Consider the following 26,240-nt stretch of genomic DNA (forward strand, 5'->3'; position numbering starts at 1 on the left):
CATTTTCAGTGCTAGGGCGAACTGGTTGTTAAATTATGTGAAGCCCACCTCTGTCTGAAGTTAAAAGTACTAATAGGGTCACAGCTGGCTAGATGCTACCATTCCCAGATGCAGGAATCATTGCTTTAACTTTTAAAATTCTCAAATTACTTTGTGGGGTTTCAAGTGAAGAACACATCTAAGTGGGGGGGACATGAATCAGACATAATTAATATGCTTTAACAGGAGACAGCGGAAGGAGGAAAACAGTAGCCTTGCTCACTGGATGTGTTTGTGCAAAAAGGAAGCTCCTTTTTGCAATTCAAGCAATCCCAGTTGCTCCCTTTGTGAAATTTCTGTTTTGCTAATCTGCAGGAGATAGTGGCCCACAGCATAAAGGAGCAGTCTTTGCTCTTTTGCTGGATATGCAGTGGATATTTTGCTGGATATTATATACTTAATAAGCACAAGTGTCTAGAGAGTAAGAAATGTTCTTCACATATTGAAACTGGCTCTGTGCTTATGGCCACATGTGGAGGATTATAGTATTGGCGACACTTGGGGCAGAGGCTGAAATCAGAGTGCGGGGTTCTCTTAATCGTCTGCCAAACATCTTTCCTTCCCCTCCTTCTGCACCAGACCCCACCTCTGCAAAGAAATCCTGGGTTTTTCTACCTTGAGGTAAAGACTTTCCCTCCCATCAGATGCAGATCAGAGAGAGAATCCCCTTTTCCTTCCCTGCCACTGAAAGGATCTTCCTCTCATTCTCTCAGTGTTATGGCAGAGGAAAGAGTTTATATGTTTAATCTGCTCCAGATTGCAGCCCGCTGCTGATCTGCTTGTGTTGGCTAGGGAAGCTGAGAGGCACATGCCTGCAGTAGCTTGTTTGCTAACGCCTCAGGCTGAGCACACTTCCACAGCGACACTCTCTTACCGTGCACTTGTGGGGTTTTTCTCCAGTATGCCTTCGCATGTGTACCACTAGCATGTATTGTGCTTTGAAAGGCTTCTGTTCCCGGGTACATTCCTGCCAGCGACAAACAAACTCCTTCTTCTCCCCATGAATATGATCATTGTTGATGTGCTGAAAGGCAAGAAGAAGAAGAAGCTGGGCTGTGAAACGAGAGGCTCGGCATCCCCATGTCACTTCTGCCAGGAAGATGGAAGGACATCTTATTGTGCTGGAGTCTCTCCTTGACAGGTTTCCTGGAAGTTCTGGATTGTTCTTAGATGAATAGAATCCTGTCACTGTATTATGAATGAAGTTGTTTTGGGAAATGGGTTTAGTTAAGTATAGTTTGTGTCTTTTTCTTTTCGGTGCCTTTCAGTCAGTGTTGAGTCCCGATGACTGCCTGGACAAATCCCTGCAATTTTTCTCTTTTGAAAACCAGTTTATTGTAGTGCTTAAGGCATCAGGCTAGAAACTGGGAGATCATGAGTTCTAGTCCCACCTTAGGCACAAAGCCAGCTGGGTGACTTTGGGCCAGTACTTCTTATTTCATTTCTGAAAAACCTTGATGAGAAAACGTCAGGGATTGGCTGGTCTGGGCATTTGCCAGGCGTGAACACTGATTTGAAGGCCCCCTCCAAAAAGAAAAAAAAAAGTTCTATTTTAAACTTCACCCTGCAATTTGCTCAGAGGAGGTTTGGTTTCAAAAGGCAGTGCCAGATATTTCAGAATATATCAATATACATGTTTAATTGGGGAAATCCTTCTGCCCTCCGGATGCTTTGTGTTATGAATTCATAACCTGTTGTCTTCATGATCCACAGCAACAACAAAACCTGGTCAGAGGAACATTTAGAGCATAAGAATTTCTTAATTTTAATCCTGTTCTGTTCCTCTTTTCAAATGAAATATACAATCACCAGTTATTTAGGTCAGTTTGTTACATTTATAGCCTACTGTTCCAACAAGAGCTTTGAAGCAGTTTGTTGTTTTTTCAGGACTTGTCATTCAGGCAACATGCAGGAACAAGCTTCTTTTGCTCTGTGTATTTGCAGAATGCAATTTAAGGACATTCTCAGATTGCAGACAGCTTTGAGTAAATTTCAGTTGTATTACAAGTTCATTTTGCATCAATATAAAGAAAGGAAGAGTTAGCATGTTCCCAAAATGTGGTCTTAACAGAGCATTGCTAATATGAAAGCCCACAAGGAATAATTTAAATCCATAGCATAAAAACTGTGATTCTTCCTTATTGTGATAATAGGGCAGTTCTTATTTGATGTCGCTCGCTTGCTCATTCCCTTAGATCTATAAGAACATCTTTGGGCTACTAGCTATTGCCCATATAACAACTCAGGCCAACATATGCTGGTTTAATAGGCATTTCACTGCTTGAAGAGATCTGTAGGTTTTTGATGGGGTACTGTCTGAGATTTCTCCCACTCACATCAAACAGAATTCTAAGATTGCTTCAGAAAAATTCATGACAAATAATGAAGTATCAAAGTGGAAAATGTGTAATGTGCATACAGCTATTAAGAAAAAAGGAAAGGGATAAGGTTATAAGGAGAGTACTGCAGAATCATATGTGGGTGCCATGTAATTCAGCCCTACAAAAGGTTGGTCTTCTGTGGTGATAGTCACACAATGAAATTGTGATCGTAACCCTTCGAACCCAAAAGGTATCTGCTACTACAGAATGTGGAGATATGGGAGAAGACAGTAAGACCAGCTTCATTTCATGAACTGACATTACCTCTGCCTGTCCGCAGCCTCCACCTAATGACGTGTTGTTGAAAATGACCCCTGGGGGGCTTCCGGTTTGACTTCCGTCGCCATCGGACGGTCCTTTGAGACTGCCAGCCCCGTCGCTCGTAAAGAGCCGCCTTTACATCTGAAAGGCGGCTCGAAAAACTCCATTTCCATAAGGAAATGTGAGATAGAGCAGGCGAGGGCAGGTAGAGCCCTCTGCGAAGTCCCCAGAGTTTTTCTTTTACCCTTGGGGACGAAGCAGGATGAGGCTCCCTATTTCCCTTGCCGCTGCTCCAGGCTTTGGGAGACCTCTGCCTCTTGCAGAGCCAGGCAACGAGATCAAACCTTTCAACGAAAATAATAGATTGCTTAATTAAAGAGGATGAGATCTGGACTTGGGACCCTAAATTGCAAGTATTTTTAATGGTTTTAGAAGCGTTTCTAAGTGAAGGGAAAAAAAAAAGCTTAAAATGGCGACCGCTGAGGCTTGAGAAGTAGCTGAAAGTGAAAGTCCTTCCGTAACAAGTTACAAAGTAGCAGAGCAAACAGTGCTGGCTAGAATAGAGAAAAGAAAAAATTTCTATTCTAAGTTTCTTTTTATTCTTGGAGATCTGATATTGATCTTGTTGGAGAGAAGTCCTCTTTCTTTAAAAAGAGTTTGTCTGTGTGGCAGGATGGCGTTAAAATTAACAAAGCCAGACAAACAAGCAGAGGGGGGGGTTCCCCCATTTACAATTATGTGAACAAGTTTCGAGTTTACAGACTCAGAAGAATGGTTTTAATTTAAAAGAATTTGTTTTGAAGGAAATGGCAAGACATGACGAGATTGTGAACCAGAATTTTGAAAAATTTAAGCAGGAAATTAAAGAATTCATACAATTAAAGTATGATAACTTACAAAGAAAGATTGTAACAGTGACTAATGCTTTTTCAGAAACAGTTATAAAAATGGATACAAATATCAAGTTATTAGAGTCTAAAATGGAGGAAGTTGATGATAAGATTTATAATTTGAACAATAAAATACAAAGAATGGAAAATGATTTGATAAACATTCAAGACAATAGCTCTGAAGTAAAGTCTAAAAAGGAAGCTGATCACGAGACTTACAATGCAGAAATAAAACAAGGGATTGAAAAAGAAGTTACAATGATGCAATACAGGCTCACAGAATTTGCGGTTAGAATGAGAGGGTTACAGGAAAATAATAGAGTTGATTTAAGAAAAATATCTGCCGAAGTTCTGGCTGGGATTTTAAAGATTCATCCAGAGGAGGTATCTTGTAAGATCGACAAGGCCTATAGAATAAATTCTTGGATTGCAAAGCAAAGGCAATTGCCTAGAGATGTGGTGATTTATTTTACAGATAAAGAAATAAGAAATGATATTGTGCAAAAATCTTTTAATTCCACTCTACAATTGTATGGAAGAAAGATCTGGATATATAAAGAGTTGCCGCCCAAGATATTAAAAGATAGAAAGAAATTCGGATTTTTGGTGACTGAGCTAAACAAACAAAACATCTCATTCAGGTGGGATGTCCCAGTTGGCATAATATTGAGATATCAAGGAGAAAGATACCAACTAAATTCTGTTGAAAAAGCGGAAGAATTTTACTATAAGGTTCTTAAAATGGGTTCAACATCTTCATGTATAATACATGAGTGGAATAAAGAAAAGCAAAATCAACAAGAGATAGAAATTCAAGATAAGCAGAAAGAGATGGAAAAACAACAAGTTACAGAGGACTTTGTAGATGAGCAGCTTCTGGATTCTCCTTCAGAGGTTACAGCTGGACTATTTATAAATACAAGAGAGGTGGCTTTGGATTCTAATGTGATGATTCATCAAGTTACAGACCAGCATAGAAATCAATCAGTTGATATACAACTCAAAGAAAAGAAACCAGAACGGAGACTTAAGTCACAAAAGCAAAACCAACAAGATCAAGTTATAGATCAGCATGAAAACCAAATAGTTGATACACAATTTATAGAAAGGAAATCAGGATGGAGATCTAACCCACAAAAAGTCAAGAAAAGAAGAAGCAGGTCTTACAAAAACAAAAACTTTTAAACTAAACAACAGTGCAATGCCAGTTATCTAAGAGATGATTAAATATATGAAAAGATAGCTGAGGCAAAGTATTGATTTATATTATCCTGACGACAGTGACAGACCTCTGCAGTGCTCTACTTTTGGGATGTGAAAAGGGCCTTAAACTGAATGGATTGGAATTATCTATTTTGGATTCTTTGATAAATGTATTACGTTTATGTTGAGCTACAAGGCAAGAGAGTTATGGGATTGGGGCACGCAGAAGATCTGGTTGTTATCCTATTACGGTGGTTGGAATTAATAATTTAGATGAAAGACACTACTTTAGACACTATATGGAATACAAATATAAATTCACTCGGGTGGTTGTTTTTTATATATCAAGACATCTATTGTTGACGGGGGCAGATGGTAATTGAAGATACCGAACATACTGTTGGAATTAGGATGTGATGTTACCCTAATATGGGTGATGGAGTTGACAATCCAGCTGAAAGACACTACAGAAGATATTATATGGATTACAAGCTTAAAGTCATTTGAGGATTTTATTTATATAAGGGAATACTTCTTAGTGGTGTGGGCAGAAGAATAAAGATATCAAGAACTATTATGTATGGTAATTCTGTAGGAAAGTGGGTGGAGATAGGTTAGCTTATTGATTGTTTAGTTGAAGAAAAGGGATATTATGTTTAGATATGAATATATGTAAAAGATTTGAGTTAAGAGATATATCTATGGGGGTGGAGGAAATGGGCAGACTATGAGTTGAATAAATGTTAAATTAGGATTTATTATCTAGTTTTATAGTGGAAGGTTGCTTTGAAATGTCATATTAATATACAAAAAAGATTTGATTTAAGAGATATATGTATGGGGGAGGAGTAAAAGAGTAGATCATGAGTAGAAATTGTTAAATTGGGGGATATAATAATATTACTATGCTAAATTAGGAGTTATTATATAATGTTATAGTAGAATGTTATTTCGAAATGTATAGTATAAGGGGGATATAATAATATTATTAGAAAGAAAGGGTCAGCATATGGGGGATGGAGCAAGGGGATGGTAAAGTATTATATAATCTGTTATGAATTTGGGTTGTACCCTGAAGAAGTCACAGGGGGAGGGGAGGGCGAGGGGGGGTTAGGGAGGGGGGGGGAAAGGGGGAAAATTTGTATTTGAAAAACTTTTTCAATTAAAAAAAAATGACCCCTGGTTAAATAATTATTGAAAAATTCCTAAATCACTTGTAACAGGGTAAGTGGATGGCAGAAGGACAACTCCTGTGTTCTGTATTTTTAAACATAAAGTATCCGCAGATCTATAAGATTTCAGGGGACCCTGGTTCTAAGGTTGCAAAAGTATAGGAGATCACTAGAGGACAGCCAAGAGACTCACATAACTTTTCTAGCATCCAATAATTTTTCTTATAGCCCAAACCTGGTAACTCTAAGTTTACTCAAATATTAAACTGCTAAGGAGTTAAACTGAAATATTAAATCTTGTTTTAAGGTTGATTTTATTACTACATTTTAGGAAAAAATATAATTACATATAATTATCCATAGTCAAAAAATATGAAATCAACCATTTCACAATCGTATAATTGTTTCTAGATACAAAGCCTTAAAATGTAATACCTGAAGGGCTTCTTAGAATCTGGATTTCTTTTCCATTTAACACTGAGATTTAACATGTGCGCTGCATCCCTAGGGGCACGCAACTCAGACGAGCCTGGATACTTTTGAGAAGCATTCATGTGAAAGCAAAACTTCCTTTAATAACTGCATAGAGCGCTCATGTTATCTTTCTAAATTCTTCATATGCATTCCTGTCTAATACTTTGCAGCAGCATGTCTTTCCTGGCTCAGGGCTCTCCTGATTATTCTTCAATTGACTTTTACTTTTCAGAGTTTTGCAAAACCCCTTTTATTGTAGACAGGCTAAAAAACCCCCCACACAACCCTTTCCTTTTCTCTGTAGAATTTAAAACAACATTACTTTAGAGTAGAATTATCTCACTACTTCCTCATAATTTCTTTGATGGAAAATAATGAGTCATTTTTGATATAACGGCAAGCCATGGCATGACACTCTTTGCCTATCAGAAGGTGTTTACATGAACAGTTTTGGGCGAACACTATTGCATTTGAATAGGAAAAACCCATTTGCACAAACACTGATGAACTGGTTTGTTGAGAATCAAAAGCAAAAGTAAACAACTGGCTTGTATTTATTGTATTGAAGGAAGGAGGAGGAGGAGTGAATAGAGACAAGTACCTACAAGGTGGGAGCAAATGACAATCCAAGCATCATGGCATCAGCTCTGTCTCAGGTGTCATTTTGTAATATATAATTACTTGGTGTGGGTCATGATAGCATGACTCAAATCCCCTTTAAGGCTTCATTATAACTGGTTATAGAGGCTATGCACGAGGCTCGTGGATTTAATATTATGTCTGAAGCCCAAAGTCATCCAACAAAAGGCACATTAGACATCAACTAGTGAAGTAATGCAATTTATGTCCACATAATATTTTGCCTCTGCTGTGATTGGAGGGATACACCTTAATGTGATCATGAGGAAGAGCTCATAGACATTGGAATGAACAGAAGGAATGTTCATTGAGGAACAGGAGGAAGATCCACAACCAAGACAACATTCAGATAAAAGAAATCTGAGTTTGGGGCAAAATTGTAATCTGAATAAACATTGCAGACAAAACCTTCCCTGGTTCTCATGAAGATAAGTGGGTGTCTGCGTGGGGGAGAGTCCATTCAGATTTTCAAGATTGTGTTACTATAATCTTATTGTAAAACTAGTTTTTAGCATGCATGACTTTGGTTTCTTAAACAGGGTCTATCTTTAAGGGCTGACGGTCCTTTTCTCACTAGTGCCTTACAGCGTGTTCATATCATCATCTACTCATTGTTGAAATGATTTTTTTAAAAAAATTTATGGTCTGTGACCAATAAAGAAATGTTAGAAAGCCTATCCTCACTAATTCAATTTTGGACAACATTGAATGACTTTTGTTTTTGATGCCTTCAAGTCAATCTTGACTCCTGGTGACTGCTGGAGTTTTCTTGGCAAAGCTTCAAAAGCGGATTGCTCTTGCTTGCTTCCTAGGGCTGAGAGACAGTGACTGGCACAAAGTTACTCAGCTGGCTTTATATCTAAGGCAGGAGTAGAACTCACTGGCTCCTGATTTCTAGCCAGTACATCATACTGACTCTCCGGATGACTCTAGGTCTTATAAACTACTAGTGGGAAAAACACATTATTTCTTACTCCAGTGTACTCCACAAAGTGTCATAAGGGCATCATTACAATGAACACCATTTTGAGGTCTCAGGAGAAAGGTGAGATACCAGTCTAACAAAGAGAGCTAAGTGGTGATTAATTTAGATGGGCACCTTACACTAAGGCACAGGGCCGTCTTAACAGCATTATGGATCCCGGGCAAAACAGTGTACTGGGGCCCCTACAACAACTACTCACAGGAATAAAAATGCAAATGTTTGATAAAATTAAACATATATTTGCATTTTAGCATTAATTTAAAAAATGCAGTAAAATGTAATAAATATGTTGCTGTATTTATATGATACAAGGTGCATTGAAGGGTTAACATACACCGATTAGTATGGGGCCCCTATGCTCGTGGAGCCCATGGGCAGGTGCCCATCAGGCCCATGTGTTAAGACAGCCCTGCTAAGGCAGTCACTACTCAAAATTACCTGGAAAAATGTAAGACAGCATGAACAGTGATAATAAGGTCTATCAGAAGCCCAGTTTCAATGGGAAGGTATTATCACCTGTACCATCATAACAACTCTTGGGACATGCTCAGCTGTTAGGCAGGACAAGGAAGTGGACATGACTGTGAGTGCTAAGAGAGTACAGTGTCAAGCAGAGGTAGTCCTGCTTGTCTCTTCAGTGCATCTCTTCATTGCACAATCAGCGCAAGACTGGATCACTCAGTAATTAGTCCACAAAGGTTTTCAGATTACAATAAAGTCCAGCAACAGATCAGTATTGATCTCAGAAGGCTGCGTGTGGCAACAGTTATTCTTACATGCTGGTTGCTGAGGAAAATTGAAAACCATCAAAGACTTTCCTGCAGCTACATTCTCCTGAACATTTGACTTCATTTGGCAAGGTTTACCTATGCCCAGTTGGATCATTTTTAAAGCTTTGTAGTTTGAAATTTGGCTGTGCAACTCACACAATATGATGGGAAGCTAAATCCTCAATCCAAGGGCTTAGGTCTCTTTCCTAAGAACACTTACGTGGACCAGCTGCTCCTGCGTATCATACTCCTTTGTACAACCTTCCCAGTGACAGTTGGTCTCATAAATAACTTCAGGCTCCTGCTTGCATTCGTCCTTATCAAGTTCTTCTTTCAAGTCTGTCAGAAGTTCCTGCAAGATATAAAACGTTTTAAGTAAGATGGACTGGCTTTGCCAGAAATCCTCAGTCACCCATAGATTAGCTAGCAGGTGCTATTGTGTCAAAGAAGAGAGCATTCCTGATCAGCTTAAGAAGACCTGAAATATACTTGCATGAAGAGACAAGCACCATAAAGCTGGCCAGTTGGTAGAAAATGTGAACAGATGTATTCCACTTTGTATTAAAGGCACATCTTCGGCCTGGGTGTTCAACAGCCATTTCATTTCTCTATCTGACTTTCTTAAAACTCATTTTGCTCTCAAAAATTGATATGGCTTTTTATCACACAGTTTTCTTTTTCTATTCTGGCCACTTTTTACATTGGCATGATTGAGAGCATTTTAACAAATTGTATCACTGTTTGGTTTGGTGGCAGCAGTGCCTCAGAGAGAAAGTCCATTCAGAGAGAGGTAAGGACAGCCAAGAAGATTATGGGAAGCTCTCTTCCTGTCATTCAGGATACTGCTTATAAGCACTATGTGCTTAGAGCTCAAAGCATTGTTAGAGACTCCACACACCCACTTCACAGTCTGTTTCTGTTGCTCCCCTCTGGAGGAGGTTTCAAAATATTTCTAGCAGATTCTGTAACAGCTTTGTTCCCTATGCCATCCGTCTGGGAAACTCGCAAGATTCGTTTCTCTCACCATGTATATGTATACATCCAAATTAAACTGTATTGTTTTTCCGTGTCATATAATATATATGGGTATATGCATAATTTTGTATTTATTTATTTTGTCATGTTTATGTAGTGTATATTAGAAGTGGAGACCCTTTGAGAGCTGTATGCAATGAAATTCCATTTTAATGTATGCTGATTAGTGTACCGTGTTTTCCTGAAAATAAGACCCTGTCTTATATTTTTTTGAACTCTTAAATAAGTGCTTGGCCTTACTGCCATGCGCTCAAAAGCCTGATTGGGCTTATTATCAGGGGATGTCTTATTTGGGGGCGAAACGTACATTCAAAGTGATAATAAAGTTATTCTAAGTCTAAGTCTAGACTTAAGTTAACAAAATTCAAGGAACAAAATTTAAGTACAAAACAAGAGCTAGGTTCTGCAAAGTCAAACTGTAAAGGATTAAAGCTGATAGAAATGATTTAAAATAGCCCAGGTAAGTTTTTTGTTTAAAGTAGGGTTGTTTTGTGTGTAAACTTGGCATCAGGACATTCCCTGGAATGGTAGAGAAAGCAGGGGTGAAATTCAGCAGGTTCTGACAGGTTCTGGAGAACCGGTAGCAGAGATTTTGAGAAGTCCGGAGAACCGGCAAATATCACCTCTGGCTGGGCCCAGAGTGGGGTGGGAATGGAGATTTTGCAGTATCCTTCCCCTGCCACGCCCACCAAGCCACGCCCACCAAGCCACACCACTCCCACGAAGCCACCCCCACAGAACCGGTAGTAAAAAAAAATTGAATTCCACCACTGAGGGAAAGGGAGGCCAAAGATGTTTAGCAGGCATGCAGGAAGATACTCCGTTAAGATTTAAATCCTAAGCCATTTACTGCTTTAAAAGGCAAGTAGTAGCACTTTAAAAAAAAGGCACTCAAGCAAACAGTGAGGAATGTAGGATGTATAAGAATTCTGCTTCTGCTTCCACTGGGGACAAATGTGGATGTTTTGCTCTGAACAGAATCTATGATGGCACAAGTACAAACATCGAGTCAAATCTAGCCAGCGCCTGGCTTGCTCTTAAAAATGTATGGCACTATAGAAGGAAGAGTGGGTGCACTTTATTCAGCATGCAAGGTGACTAGGAATGGAGCCTTTCACTTCTCTTTTCTTCAATTGTTAAAATACTCTTCCTGCTCTTAGCAGAGCAGAGTTTGTCTCCAGCACTTCCTAGAACAGGGGTCCCCAAACCCTCAGCCATGGCCCACTATTGGGCCGTGAGCTGTTTGGAACCAGGCTATGGAAGTGGCGGGTGAGTGCGTGCACGCTCCATTTGCGTGAGCTGCACTTGCCGGATGCTCATGCGGAAACGTTCCCCCCCCCCAAAAGCTGGATTCTGTCCTAGAATACCAAAGTAATTACACTTTTTGGTGATCAGAACTTTATGAACAGCTCTGCTTGACAAGAATGTGAGTAGACTGGAGAAGCAGAAGCAAAGTTACACACCTAGCCTAACCTAACATCACGTTCATGCCTTTCACATAATTAGGTGATCACATAATCCAGAACATGTTGCTGAAGGAGAAGTGTCTTACAATTTGTCTTACAAATTTGTCTTACAAAGTGTCTTACAATAAGCGCACCAGCAATCCCTGTCCTAATGTTCCCTTTTATTCATATCCATTTCATGTGTTCATAATCATGTTTACACTTATATCTGTTATCTAATACATGCTTGACGAAATGAATGAATGAATGAATGAATGAATAAAAAACAAAACAAAACAAAACAAAACAAAACAAAACAAAAAAAACAAAAGATCCCGTGGTGTAGTGAACATGGAGGATATTTGCATCATTCATGAAAAGAGAAGAAAATACGCAGTGGCCACTTTATACCTGAAATAAAACCAATTCAAACCTCTCCTTTCATTGGTATGTAGGGAGGCTATAAGAAGAAGTGCTCTGGACCAGAAATCTGTAGATAGGAAAATGGATAAAGTCTGGCATTTGAATTTTACACCAGCTGAAGTTCCAGAGACAGCCCTAAAGATAAGCATAACCAGACTATGCCGATTTGCAAGAGGTCATAGCTGACATACTGGACAAATCTAGTGAAAGATCCTGCAGCTTAAATAAATCACGTAGGCCCTAACTCTCCAGATCCACCTCTAGCCTGCAAACCTTTCAAGAGGAGAATGATCCCATCGAGAACTGATCAAACACAGGTAGCCCTTGATTTACAACAGTTTGTTTAGTGACCGTTCAAAGTTACAGCAGCATTGAAAAAAGTGACTTATGATCATTTTTCACACTTACAACTTTTGCAGCATCCCCATGATCACATGATCAAAATTCAGATGCTTGGCAACTGATTAATATTTATGACCTTTACTGTGTCCCAGGATCACTGTGATCCCCTTTTGCGACCTTCCGACAAGCAAAGTCAATGGGGAAGCCAGATTCATTTAACAACCAGGTTACTAACTTATCAACGGCACCAATTCACTTAACAACTGTGGCAAGAAAGGTCATAAAGTGGGGCAAAAGTCATTTAACAAATGTCTCACTTAACGACAGAAATTGGGGGCTCCATTGTGGTCATAAATCAAGGATTACCTGTACAATCTCCTATATAGTCTATAATCCAAAGATATGATATGTTAGATAATATATGAGATGGATTATAGGATGCCCAATTGAAGAGAATGAAAAGCAGAATTTGAAAACAATGTGCCGATATCTGAAACAGAGCTCCAGTGTTCTCCAGAAAAAGCACGAGGAGAAAAAACATTCTTTCATTGCTTCAACATTTCATGGTATGAGCAAAAGAAATCAGTGCAATTCTCAAGAGAGAGAGAGAGAGAGAGAGAAAGAGAGAGAGAAAGGGAGGTGGATGGGAATGGGTGTCACTGCTGGGCGTGCATGAGAGCATGTTTCAGCTCCCAACTGCAGGCTGCCCACCAATGTTTAAAAGAAATCTGACAGAAGTTTGTCCAGCTTTGTGGTTAATTACACTTTATTTACTTAAAACATTTATATAACTGCCCATCTAATAACCAATTGTGGGCAGCTCCCAACCAAAAGTAAAAATAACGTAAACGCTATAATAAAACGATAGAATTTAGCGTAGGATTCATGATAGTCTTTACTATTTATTTCTCCAGCTTGAATTTAAAACAACTGACAATTCAAACTCCCTTTTAAAAAAAAGATTCTCCTCAGAAAGATCAGCTTTATCAAAGATGCAATTAAAAAATGACTCTTCCAGACCAGGCTGTTTTCCAATTCTGATGAAAAGGTTAAACATAATGCAGTCTTCAGTCCTAAATTTTCCAGTATCCTTACAATGCTGCTTTTATTTTTATTATGCCCATACAGGGCTTCAAATACATTGATATAAAAGCATCCATAATCCTACTTGGCACCCGATTCTTTCAATATCAATTGGTTTTCAGAACTTGCTGTGGATTGCCTCTAGGTGCAACACGCTTTGTTCATTAATAGTCAAACTGAATCAATAAGAGGCTTGTTTTATTATTTTATTCTTTAGGTCCTCGCTGTGATTTCTTGTCATGACTCTGAATTTTATACAATTCTTTAAAGGCTGTGGGTAGTGAGATTGGATTAATTAGTTAAAACCACCCACTGTTGATTGCTTATTATAAAATGCTGGGGAAAACCCTGACTACTTATATATAAATCATTTTTATAAACCACCCTAAATGTTGACAAGTTAGGGTAGCATAGAGGTAAACAGTTAGTCAAGGAGTAGCAAATACACATTGTAATTCATTGGGATGGGTGCTGGTCAAAATTGTCCAGTATTAATGGACCAAGAGCAGGGGTGAAATCCAGCAGGTTCTAACAGGTTCTGGAGAACCGGTAGCGGAAATTTTGAGTAGTTCAGAGAACCGTCAAATACCATCTCTGGCTGGACCCAGATTGGGGTGGGAATGGAGATTTTGCAATATCCTCCCCTGGAGTGGGGTGGGAATGGAGATTTTGCAATATCCTTCCCCTGCCACGCCCACCAAGCCACGCCCACAAAACCGATAGGGAAAAATTTTGGATTTCACCCCTGACCAAGAGTGCCTGCAGGAAGGCATGTTAAAAGAATCAAGGCAATTACTGTGATGGAAGTCCTGTCCTTATTTTTTTACATGGGCTACTCCCTTTCTCCCACTAAAGAGTGTTCTTATTTTGGATCATTCAAAAGGACCAATAGTTTTAGAGCGTCGTTGGGCTGTTGCTGAGAATGCAGTGCTGAAAGACTTGCCATCTTTTACACCTAGCTTTCTGTTCTAAAGGCATAGTAGCTTCTATTGAACAAGTATGTCAGGAGCACAGTAGCAATAGCACTTAGACTTATATACCACTTCATGGTGCTTTACAGCCCTCTCTAAGCGGTTTACAGAGTCAGCATATTGCCCCCAACAATCTGGATCCTCATTTTACTGACCTACCGAAGGATGGAAGGCTGAATCAACCTTTTGCCTGGTGAGATTCGAACTGCCGAACTGCTGGCAGCTGGAAGTCAGCAGAAGTAGCCTGAATTCTGGCCACTGCGCTCATATACTCATATTTATAGTATTAAATACTCATATTTTGAAAGAATGTTCCTGACATGCTGCAGAAAGACTAGTGTGATCTTTCGAGCTGACAGAAGGCGCACATTCTTGTGTTATGCTTTTGCGTTGCTGTTTGCAATGCAGACAATCATCTGAGGCTGTGATTCTACACTTCCAAAAAAGTTGAATTCATCTGAAATCAACTTAGGTCTATATTACAGACGTTGTGACCTAGGCTTACTGAGTCATTAAAATATACAAGTAGTCCCAAAAAGCTATTTTATTGCAACAGCTGTGAATTACTTTCTTTTAGATGAGTCCCAATTAGTTGCAAAAAGTCCTTCGGGAGAAGTCCTTTGGGAAAATCACCAACCTTTATCTCCCTTGACATACTGCCAAAGACCTACTTGGCAAAGCCACATGGAGTCCAGAATCAAACAGAGATGCCGACTGGGAACAGAATTAACCATGTTGCTTTCCCACATGTTGCCCACGTGCCTTTGCTCCTCTTTTAAGCCTTATGGGAGGGGACAATCATCTCCAGGCCTTACTCCTGAGTTGTCCCTTTTGTTTTAACTGTTCTTGTCTTTTGGCAGCTCTGCGCATGCGCGCACTAGGAACAGGCTCCTCCTGTTCCTCTGCCTCTCTGATGCCTGACTCTGGAGGCTCTGGAGTCCATGCATAACTCCCAGATGGCCCTGGCCCCATCTCTGCCTCCGACGCAGGGCCCTCATCCGAGCCTTCCCCAGACTCCTGAACTGGCCCATGTTCCTCCCCAGCCTCCTCACTGTCCGACTCTGCTGCCAGGTTGCTGGCAGACCACAACAACAGAATGGCACCAAGGTACATGCAAAAGGTACCCACAAAAGAAATTTAACAAATCGGGACTTTCTAGGAAATGGGCTTTCGTGAAACATATGTATGTGTGCAAATATGGATGTGTCACAGGGAAATACTACAGAGGACCTGTAAAATTATTTTCAAGGAGAGTTCTAATTGTAAAATGTGTGAAGAAATCCATGCTTAGCCACAGATGCCAATTCCCAGAATCAGGGTCTCCAATGGCAGATGGAATTACTGCAACTTAAATGTCCCTTACTCTTTTTCCCTGCGAGAAAGGAAATCCCCTTTTCCCGTCTCTTGGCTTGTCTCTTGGTGTAAGGCAGCTATCTGATTTGATTATGCTGGGAGTAAAGCAGGATTGTTGTTTCAGATCCTGTGTTGTTTTGCTGCCTTTGTATGCCGAGCAGTTCCCAAACCAAATGCTCTAGAGAGATGTCTTTTTGCCCTAATCGTGCTGACTACAGCATGTTTATCTTTCCCAGATATGCTATCTTCATCAATTTTACCAGCCCCCTGATGATTGCACATGTTGCTGTCCCCATGCATCATGCCAAAACCCGCTTCTGAACTGGAACTGAAAGAGAAATTTGTCATAAACTCTTCTGTTGGCTTGACAATAGCAAGCCTCATATTTCATGAAAATGAAGTGCCTAGAGCACTCCCAATAGTTTACAGTTGTGATAAAGAACCGTCAGAGAGTGTGTCAGCCATTAAGCAGCTTGGAACTCAGCAGTTCTGATAAGGACACAAAAACCGGTGGGCCTTTCCAGGTGTCAAATATTGTGTCACTGGGGTAAAGGATGCTGCTCTCAGCAATTGCTTCCTGAAGAGGAACAAGTCTTTTATTGGGAGCTTCCTTTTGTGACACCAGTTCTTCTTGTCATCTATCTTTGCTCTCAGATACCATTATCACTCGCTTGGCGAGTCAGAAGTGTCAAACATCTTTCTTCTGGTTGCTTAGATGCAGTGGACATGTTTGTTGAAATAAAATGCCATGACCCAAGGACTCCCAACACATTCATTTCCAATCACTCGTAGAAATCTGCAATCATGCAGAAGGAGATCACTGATCTTGAAACAGTCCCACTGATAAATTTGGTTTAGAAACCCCCTGTCATTCCAGCCTATGCAACTTTCAAAGTGCTTTCTATTCAGGATGCAAATTGCAAATTTGCTAAATTCAGATCACTGAATCCTGCACTCAGAATGAAACTGCACTTGAGATTCTTGAGACTGCAACCCTGAACACTCACTACAGAGAGTATGCCTATTTAGCGCTGAAAAAGAATATAATTTTTACGGCATCAATCTTTGCAGTAAACAATTTCAAATAATTTTAGGGCAAACAGCCAAGGAAAAACATATTGCTAATCAGCCAGCACCTAGAACAGGGGTGTCAAACTTGATTTCACTGAGGGCCACATCAGGGTTGTGTTTGACCTCGGGGGGCTGGGGTGGGTGTGGCCAAGGTGAGCATGGCCAGCTAGACGTCACTTATGTCAGGGGTGCCTGTGGTGGCCCGAGCGCTCTGCCAGTGAAAACAGGCTCCTGAGCTCTGTTTTCTGCTGTGATGGCCTCCTGCAACCCTCTGTCAATGAAAACAGAGCTCGGGAGGGCCATGTGTAGCCCTCCTGAGCTTCGTTTTCGCTGGCAGAGGCACCGCAGGCCGGTCCTTCGCTGTTTCCAGGGTGGCCCCGCAGGCCAGATCTAAGCATCCTGTGGGTCGGATCTGGCCCCTGAGCCTTGAGTTTGACACCCTTGACCTAGAAGAACACTTCCCAATTCCAGTATGGCTCCATCACTTAATGCATTTCAAAGACAATGTACATCTCACACTTGAGGTTGCTGCCTTCTTCCTCACTGCAAATTCATAATTTACTCAAATAGTTGTGGGTTACAAAATTCTTGCTAATCAATCCCAGGACTGAATGTAGTCTTTCCTTTAAGAGTTACCTGAGTCGGTGGAGAAGCTGGTCGTAGAATCTCTGTTTCAGTCTTGACTTTACTGCGTTTATGAATTACCGGATTAACTGTGCTGCTAACAGCCGATTCACTACTTTGCTTGTTCTAGTAAGGCAAAAATAAAATGGGGATGAGTTAAGTGGTCATGCTCAATGTGTTTAAGTAAATGCAGGATTGTAGCATTGTAATTGACTGAAATCGATCAGTTTCAGATGACTGATAAGCAGTTGCTATACATCAAGATGAAAATGAATCCAGGAAAAGAAAATATGGATGGGTTTTTTTCTCTTAAAGCTTGTCTGCATTTTCCAAATACTATTATGTCGGTGAAATATCCCTTGTCGTGTATTTCACCCAGAAATGTACATGTAGATGTATCATTGTTTGTCTATGATAGACAAACTACATAATTATTTTCTAAGGTAGTAGGAACAGCCTGCAGCCTCAGTGTCAGAGGGGGTCACTTAAGATCATGGGTCTGGCCCTCAGAGAAATCTCCAATGCTGTTGATAAATGTTACATTTTAATACATCAGTAAAGGAAAATTATTATTCATATTGGCAACAATTCTGTGAATTGTGTTTGAAATTAAATCAAATATCCTCTAGGTCAGTGATGGCTAACCTTTTTGCCATCGCGTGCCAGGAGAGGGGGGCGGGGGAGGGTCGCGCACGCACGTGCCCACCCGCATGTGTGCGCAACCCCCTCCCCCCCGCTCCTGGTACATGATGGCCTGGTAGTCCCGTTTTTCTTTCTTACCTGGCTCCAGATCCTCTCTGTGTATCTGGGAACGGCGAAAACAGCCTTTCCCACTTCCTTGGAGGCCCTACGGAGGCTGAAAGGGTCCATTTCCCAACTCACGGTGGGATAGGAAGTGACATTTTTTGCTGTCCCCAGCCTCCAGAACCTCTCTAGGAGTCTCTAGGAGCCTCCCTAGGAGTCTCTGGAGGCTGGGGACAGGAAAAAAACTTCCTGTCCCACCAGGAGTGGGGAAATGGGCCCTTTCAGCCTCCGTAGGGCCTCCAAGGGAATGGGAAAGGCTGTTTTTGCCGTTCCCAGATACACAGAGAGGATCTGGAGCCAGGTAAGAAAGAAAAATGGGCCTTCCCCACCCCGCCCACAGGCCCTCCAGAGGCAGGAAACAGCCTGTTTCCCTACTTCTGGTGGGCCCAGAAGGCCCGAAAATCAGCTGACCGGTGCGCGCATGTGCCCCAGAGCTGAGCTGGCGTGCCCACTAATATGGCTCCGCGTGCCACCTGTGGCATGCATGCCATAGGTTCACCATCACGGCTCTAGGTCTATCCATTTTGGAGTTTCAGCACAAAAGATCACAATCAAATGCTGACTTTGGCCAACATAAGTTGTGTTCCTCTAATTTATGGTTTAGGATAGACCTGCTACTGAGGAATAAATCTTCATCTCCATTAAAAAGAAACCCTTTGCAGTGTTATTTTTCATACCGCACCTCTGATGAACATGCACACGGCAACACAACTGCTTGAACTAGCTGCTTCAATATGAATTGGACTAACCATATGGATTTCACCCAAGCTGGGAATTTCAGTTTACTTTAATGGATTCATCTGCACATTGGAGACAAATACCGTATTTTTCAGAGGGGAAAAAGATGCACCTTTCCCCCCCCTAAAAGAGACTGAAAATTTGGGTGCGTCTTATACTCTGAATGTAGCTTTTTCGAAGCTTTTTTTCAGCTCTAAATGAGGCACTAGTGAGTGAAGCAATCTTCCCAGCTTTGCCTGCTCCCTCGACACTCTCCGCTGTGTTTTAACGAGGCGCTAGTGAGTGAAGCAATCTCCATGCTTTGCTCTGACTCTCAGCTGTTCTTTATAAGCTTTTTTTTCGGCCCTAACTAGGCGCTAGCCGAGTGAAGTGATCTCCTTGTGCTTTGCCTGCTTTTCTCATTGCTGCTTCCTCTCAGCTGTGCCTTGGAAGCTATTTTTTATCCCCAAGAAGGGGATAAAAACCCAGCAAACTAATGTGCTGAAGATGACCAGACTAAGGACACTAGCTAGATGAATACCTGGTAGGCAGTTTTCCCCCCCTATTTTCCTCCCCAAAAACTAAGCTGTGTCTTATACTCTGGTGCATCTTATACTCTGAAAAATATGGTAGCTGTATTCTTTCCAAGTAGATACATTCAGCCCTCACTTGCCATCTAAAAGGCACTCTGTCATTGGAATGATATCTGATGAAGGGCAAATACACATATAAAGTTAATCTTGTACCAACGCGGCTGCTTCATAATCTGAGTACCAGTACATTTCATGGCCGATCATTGTAGGTTATCAGCATTCGCTGCTGGAGAAGCATGAGCACTGAGGCACAGTTGGCCAAGGGTAAGACAGGGTAAGAGCACTCTATGAGAGGGACCAGAATTGGGAAGACTTGGGATGCCAATGATTTAACATGAAAAGCCAGGGTTGTGATGAGTGAAATTGACAGGGCAATTGAAAAGATTAATGCTAAGAGACTCACCTGGGCTTTGTGAAAGTGCTTTCCACAAAACCACCTCAAACCCTGCCAGAAACTGATGAGGATCCTACCTGGTTGGACTCAGCGATGCAGTTGTTGCTGTTGCTGATCTGAGCAGGAGAAGAGTTGACTGAGATGACAGCTACGTGCTGCCGGGCAGGGAAAGTTGGAGATGGCTGTAGAAAAGGAGGGGTATGTCCAAATGCTGAGCTCAGGCCTCTTTGCTGGTTCAGAATTTGTTGGTATGTCACTGGGTTGATTGGATGAGGGAAGGTAAAGGCAGGACTGGAGAGAAGGAAGAAAGACCAAACTGGATTGGTGGAGCCTTTAACAATTACAACAAATTACTGAAGTTTGCTAAGGGCAGTTGCTGAGTTGAAGTCAGCCTGTCTGGGCTACTTCTTCCTCCTTTAGGCAGCAGGTTGTCCCATGCATGTCTTACTTTTGAATCTTAAAAACTTTCCTTGCAAAATAGGCAAAACTAACAAATAAGTTGGAACCCTAATGAAAAATAACTTTAGATTATTACATTTTCCTTTGGTGCATTCTGAATTTTCCAAGGAATCCCCTTAAGGCAATTTCCCTTGACTTTATGCTTTTTCCTGAGACTTAACAAGCTCACTGGAGCTAGCCTTTGTCAGTTGCATATTATCTCTTTGCTGACCATGAATTACACATGGTCAGTCTAAGATTATCAGAAGATCACTGATGAGCACTAGAGATTTTTTGGGAGCCATGTATTATTCAAGGTCAGTATTTCTATTGAGATATTGTGTACTGTTTACTATAGTTTCCTGGCATTCAATGGCCCTGCTGTTTCTGCTGTTTGAATCCTTCAAGGGAGGAATTGTACATGTGGAAATTACTGCTTACTATAAATTAGAAATTTGATTAATGGACATGTAAAATCCCTAGATCTACCAAACAAAGTACAAGAATGTGCTGATGCTTAAAAAGAATATTTACTCATACCACCAGGAAGTGCATCCCATTTTAATACTTATTTTTTATTAATGGTTCATCTAAGGTTTGACACATTCATAAATAATCAGAGAAAATAATTTAAATAACATTGCTCAGTTGTTGATAACTTGGGTAAATAGATACAAACTTTAAATAATTGTTTACAACTGACAGCGATGCACAATTTCTGAAGAACATAAAATAATCCACTTGAGGCCTGCGCACTTTCAACTTAATGGAAAAAGAACATATCTCTTTATGTTTCTGAAATCAGGGAATAGATTCATCTCTGTATACCAATAAAAGCCTTTGGAATCAGTTTGCAAGCAAGATATCTGCACAAGTTCCATTTTAAAAACATTGGTTTTAACAACCAAACAAATATGACTGAATGTGAGAGAATGGGCCTGTTGCTTTAACTGTAGAAAAGTCATAGACATTTTACAATCTCTGGGTCACTACTGGCTCCTTGGTTGTTCTGATTCAAAATTAAATATGGCTTTCCTGCTAGATGTGCCAATGGGGGGAAGTTCAGTGTTTTGACAAGCCTGGCAGACCATCTCATGCTTTGGAAGGCAGATAGATAGGTCCCTCTTTGGGCTGCTTATTGTGCAGTAGATTGATCTCTCCTAAGGCCATCAAAGGCCTGGTAGACCTGTCCCTCCTAGGCCATGCACACAATACAACTACATGGCTTTTACTTTGAAGGCAATTGCTATTTTTCTTTTCAATTTATGTATGCGCCCATGTGCAACAGTGTGCACCAGGGGTGAAATGTTCCCGGTTCGGACCGAATTGCCCAATCCTGTAGCGATGGCGACGGGTGGTTTGGAGAACCCGTAGCAAAAATCCATGCCCCCCCCCTGCCCAGCTGAGCCACGCAATCATCAGAGGCTTTTTTTTATTATTTTTAAAAGCATTTTTTCTACAACCTCTTCGGCCGAAAAAATGCTTTTAAAATTAAAAAAAAAAAAAAAGGCTCTGATGATCATGCGATTCAGCTGGGATCGTCAGAGGCTTTTAAAAGCATTTTTTTTTACAACCTCTTCCGCCGAAGAGGTTGTAGAAAAAATGCTTTTAAAAACAGAAGTCTTCAACCTTGGCAGCTTTAAGACTTGTGGACTTCAACTCCCTGAATTCTCCAGCCAACATAGCTCCAGCATAGTTGGCTGGAGAATTCTGGGAGTTGAAGTCCACAAGTCTTAAAGCTGCCAAGTTTGGGGACCCCTGTTTTAAAAGGCTCTGATGATCCCAGCTGAGTTGCCTGATCGTCAGAGTCCTTTAAAAACATTTTTTTACAACCTCTTGTAGAAAAAATGGTTTGAAAAGTAAAAAAAAAAAAAAGTTGGCCACACCCAGCCAGTCATATTACCCCCCACCAAGCCATGCCCACAGAACCGGTAGTAACAAATTTTACATTTCACCACTGGTGTGCACCTATTGGTTCAGTTCTCCACAAGAGTCCAGTTTGGCCTCTGGGGAAAATGAATTCCCAATCCCTGCTGTAGATAAGGATTGTGCCAGAAACTAAAAAGTTGTGAATTTTATTGCCTGAGATATTTCATCTTTCCTTACCTTATTGCCCCTGCTGATAAATGGCCGTATGAGCCACTAGCAGCAGAACTACTTCTGGAATTATTGATATAAGCGACCAGGGAATTGGGTGAAGTCCGAATCATGGTCTGGAGATCAATGCTGGCATCAGACAAGGGGGATATCGAAAGCGCTCGCTTCCGGCTGAGTCTTGGTGTTACTCTTGGGCTGGAGAATCTTGACACTGTGTGAAATGAAAATAAGGAGAGATGGCATGGTTCCAGAGTAAAAGAAGCTGGTTTTCAATCTTTTTAAAACAAATGTTTCAACACATACACAGTTAAAGTAATTTGAAATCAAATACAAATTAGGGGGAGGGCCTTCTCTGTGGGGGCACCTACCCTCTGGAATCAATTGCCTCCAGAGATAAGGAGAATCCAAGACCTCGGTGCCTTCCGCCGTGCCCTTAAAACCTTCCTTTTCCAGCAAGCCGGGCTGGCCTAATTTTTTAAGTGTTTTTAAGTGTTTTGTTTATTGTTTTTAATTAATGGGGCCAAATTTATATATGTATATTTTAACTGTATTTTAATATTTGTACTTGATGTTTTTACTTGGCTGTTCACCGCCCTGAGTCCTCAGGGAGAAGGGCGGTATACAAATTCAAAATAAAATAAAATAAAATAAAATAAAATAAAATAAAATACAGGTAGTCCTTAACTTACAACAGTTCATTTAGTGACCGTTCAAAGTTACAACGGCCCCGAAAAATGTGACTTATGACCGTTTTTCATAGTTACGACCTTTGCAGCCTCCCCGTGATCATGTGATCAAAATTCAAATGCTTGGCAACTGGTTCATATTTATGACCTTTGCTGTGTCCCAAGGTCATGTGATCCCCTTTTGCAACCTTCTGATAAATCAAGTCAACGGGGAAGCCAGATTCACTTAACAATTGGGTTACTAACTTATCAACTGCAGTGATTCACTTAACAACAGAGTACTACTAACGGAGCCTTGGTAGTACAGTGGTCTAAAGCACCCTGTTATTAAGACCAGCTGCCTGCAATTACTGCAGGTTCGAATCTCGCCAGGCTCAAGGTTGACTCAGCCTTCCATCCTTTCTAAGGTAGGTAAATTGAGGACCCAGTTGTGGGGGCAATAAGCTGACTTTGTATAAATATACAAAAGGATGAAGGCTATTGCTTAGCACATTGTAAGCCGCCCTGAGTCGGCGTATCAAATTAAAAAAAAAAAAACAGTGTCAAGAAAAGTTGTAAAATGGGGCAAAACTCACTTAACAAATGTCCCACTTAACAACAGAAATTCGGGGCTCAGTTGTGTTCGTAAATCAAGGATTAACCTGTACGCTTAGAGTTTGAGTGATATGTATATAGGGTCAGTAAGACCATATACAAACATCATTTATCTATGGGCGTTCAGAATGATAATCTTAGTTGTCATTACATCAGTGACCACAACCGACTCCTGATCTTGGATGGAAGAAAGAGAAGAATAGAATGCTATTATCTAGTGCTCTCCATGCTATGAAATGGGAACATTTCCAAGGAATCCCATTAGCGTTTTCTTCAAGGGATGATCAAACAATGAAGACTCAAAAAATTCAAGACGGTGACCACAACCATGTGATTGTGGGGCCCCCTTTTCACTGGTGATGCAGGTGCAATGCATGTAAAAAGGAGCAGGGTTTTGATCACATGATCAGTTAATCTCTTGATTTTTTTAAAAAATCCCTTTGCAGCTACCCCAGGTATTTAATCCTCTCTAATATGAGATTAATGATGTCTACAGTATTGTTAATTATATGAGCTTCACAGATCCTGGAATGCACTTCCCAGTGAAGTTTAGGTGATATGTCCTTTGATACTATTTTGATGTCAGTACAGATTTAAGGAAAAACAAAACCCAGCCATCTTGACTCCATGATCTAATTGAGTTTATCTCTGGTCTCTTTGGTTTTATATAGCATTATGAGACTTATTGTTGACTGGTTTCTTGCATGCAACAAATCTTTGCTTTCATTCTGGTTGTAAGGTGCTTTAAAGAGTTAGGGTGGCATGTAAATTGCCTTGCATAAATTAAGAAAAAAGGCATGCTTAAATTGTATCTGATAGAAACATCTTTGATTTTCACCTTCTTCTTCTTTGATTTTCACCTTCTCATCCCTCCATAAAAGTGGTGAAAAATGAAGATTTGCCATGATACTGGAAATGGCCACACTCAATTAAAAAAGTATCAATATAGTTACATCAAAAGTGCCTTTGCCCTGGGCAGACCTGTGCTGCCATTCTGCTGTTATGCATTTGCTGTATTCGGGAGCTACTCAAGGTTAAAACTAATAGTACTGTGCTGTTACAGATAGTGAGTCATAGTGAATTAGTTACCTTAAAGATTAAGAGCTGTCTCCTTAAGATATTGCATTGTGGGAGATGTAGAGAGAGACTGCATTATGGGAAATGTAGTCCATGCCATTGACCACATCTGTGTGTCTGATTGGCCACTGAGGCTTTCTGCCTGGGTGCAGAACAAAGACCCGGCCATTTTTCTTTTCTTTCTTTCTTTCTTTTATTAGATTTATATACCGCCCTACTCCCGAAGGACTCAGGGCAGTGAACAGCCATAAATAAAACAAATATAATATAAAATTTAAAAACAGTTAAAAAACATATTAAATAGATTTGGCCCACTAATTAAAACACCCCTATTTTTAAGAACAGATTCGAATTAAAATTAAACAATTAAAAAGAGTTAGGCCAGCCCCGCTTGCTGGAATAAAAAGGTCTTGAGGGCATGGCGTAAAGTGCGCAAATCCAGGATCCTCCATATCTCTGGGGTGAGCTCGTTCCAAAGGGCAGGTGCCCCCACAGAGAAGGCTCTCCCCCTGGGGGCTGCCAGTCGACACTGTTTGGCTGACGGCACCCTGAGAAGCCCCTCTCTGTGGGAGCGTACTGGCCGGTGAGAGGCTACCGGTGGCAGAAGGCGGTCTCGTAAATAACCAGGTCCTGAGCCATGGAGCGCTCTAAAGGTGGTAACCAATACCTTGAAGCGCACCCGGAAGACCACCGGGAGCCAGTGCAGCTCGCGCAGGAGAGATTACCTTCTGTGGTAATTTTGAATTACCACAGAAGGAAGAAGCATGCTTTCTGAACAGGGGGACAGAACTACCATCATTTTACACTAGGAAATGGGATAGATTATGAAATTCTTGGATGAACCTCACCTTGACTCACCTTGAGTATAAGTCTATATGTTGAAGGATTCCCAAATAAATATAATCTGCATGAAAACCTGTTTGCTAGAGTTTATCTGCTGTTCCCAGTGGAGCCAGAGGCCTGGGGAACAGAACAAGTACTGACCAACAAAATCAAAGCAGCTGATATATTTATTTTACACAGAGCTAAAAGGTCTGAAGAGCTAAAAAGTCAGATAAATTAAGTAAGCAGACGTCTTGAAAAATTTTGTTTGGCTTGTCATTACAATAGCAAAACAACTTTCCACTAACCTGGTTTGCATATCCCAAACTAATTCACAGATCACAACATGTTCATTCTATAAGCTGTTGGTGAAATATGACTCAAACATTAGCATTTATAAGTTAAAAACTTTAGAAAGGGATGTGAAGTATAGATACAAAGATTGATATGTAGTAATGGGAATTTCAAATTCCCATTACTATGGGAATAGTAATGGGAATTTAAAATTCCCATTATTTTATTTTGTTTTATTTAGAAAATAATTCTAAATTATATTTTAGTTAGAAAAATCAGCATGAGAGGATTTACTGCTGGTATATTAACCTAGTATGGATTGCTAAAATGGACAATTCGTTTTCTAAAAATGGTTGGCAATATAACAAAAAGCTTGGCTCATTTACATTTATGTAAATGTATAAATGTACATCCCCTCATTTAGTAAATACTTCAGTTAGACATCATACTCAAAACGATAGTAATAATCATTGCCCAACCAAATGTTGTGTGCCTAATAATAACACACATTGGAGCGAGAGTATTCTATTTGTTGCACAAGAAAGTTAATGCAGTGCTTCCAA

General features: G+C 40.5%; 1 protein-coding gene across 1 annotated transcript in view; it reads right to left on the reverse strand.

The window, feature by feature from the left end:
* The window catches only part of GLI2 (GLI family zinc finger 2), a 210,826-nt gene that overhangs the window by 16,548 nt on the left and 168,038 nt on the right, over positions 1-26,240 (reverse strand). Inside the window, exons 5-9 of the mRNA XM_070957097.1 lie at positions 22,214-22,415; positions 19,747-19,960; positions 17,174-17,287; positions 9,035-9,166; positions 914-1,063 (exon numbers count right to left, since the gene is read on the reverse strand). Coding sequence (XP_070813198.1) covers positions 914-1,063; positions 9,035-9,166; positions 17,174-17,287; positions 19,747-19,960; positions 22,214-22,415 — 812 coding nt within the window. The remainder of the gene's footprint in view (positions 1-913; positions 1,064-9,034; positions 9,167-17,173; positions 17,288-19,746; positions 19,961-22,213; positions 22,416-26,240) is intronic.

The sequence above is a fragment of the Pituophis catenifer genome, unplaced genomic scaffold (assembly GCF_029215685.1).
Source record: "Pituophis catenifer annectens isolate HBS135680 unplaced genomic scaffold, rPitCat1.0.hap2 SCAF_1, whole genome shotgun sequence".
In the NCBI taxonomy this organism is placed as follows: Eukaryota; Metazoa; Chordata; class Lepidosauria; order Squamata; family Colubridae; genus Pituophis; species Pituophis catenifer.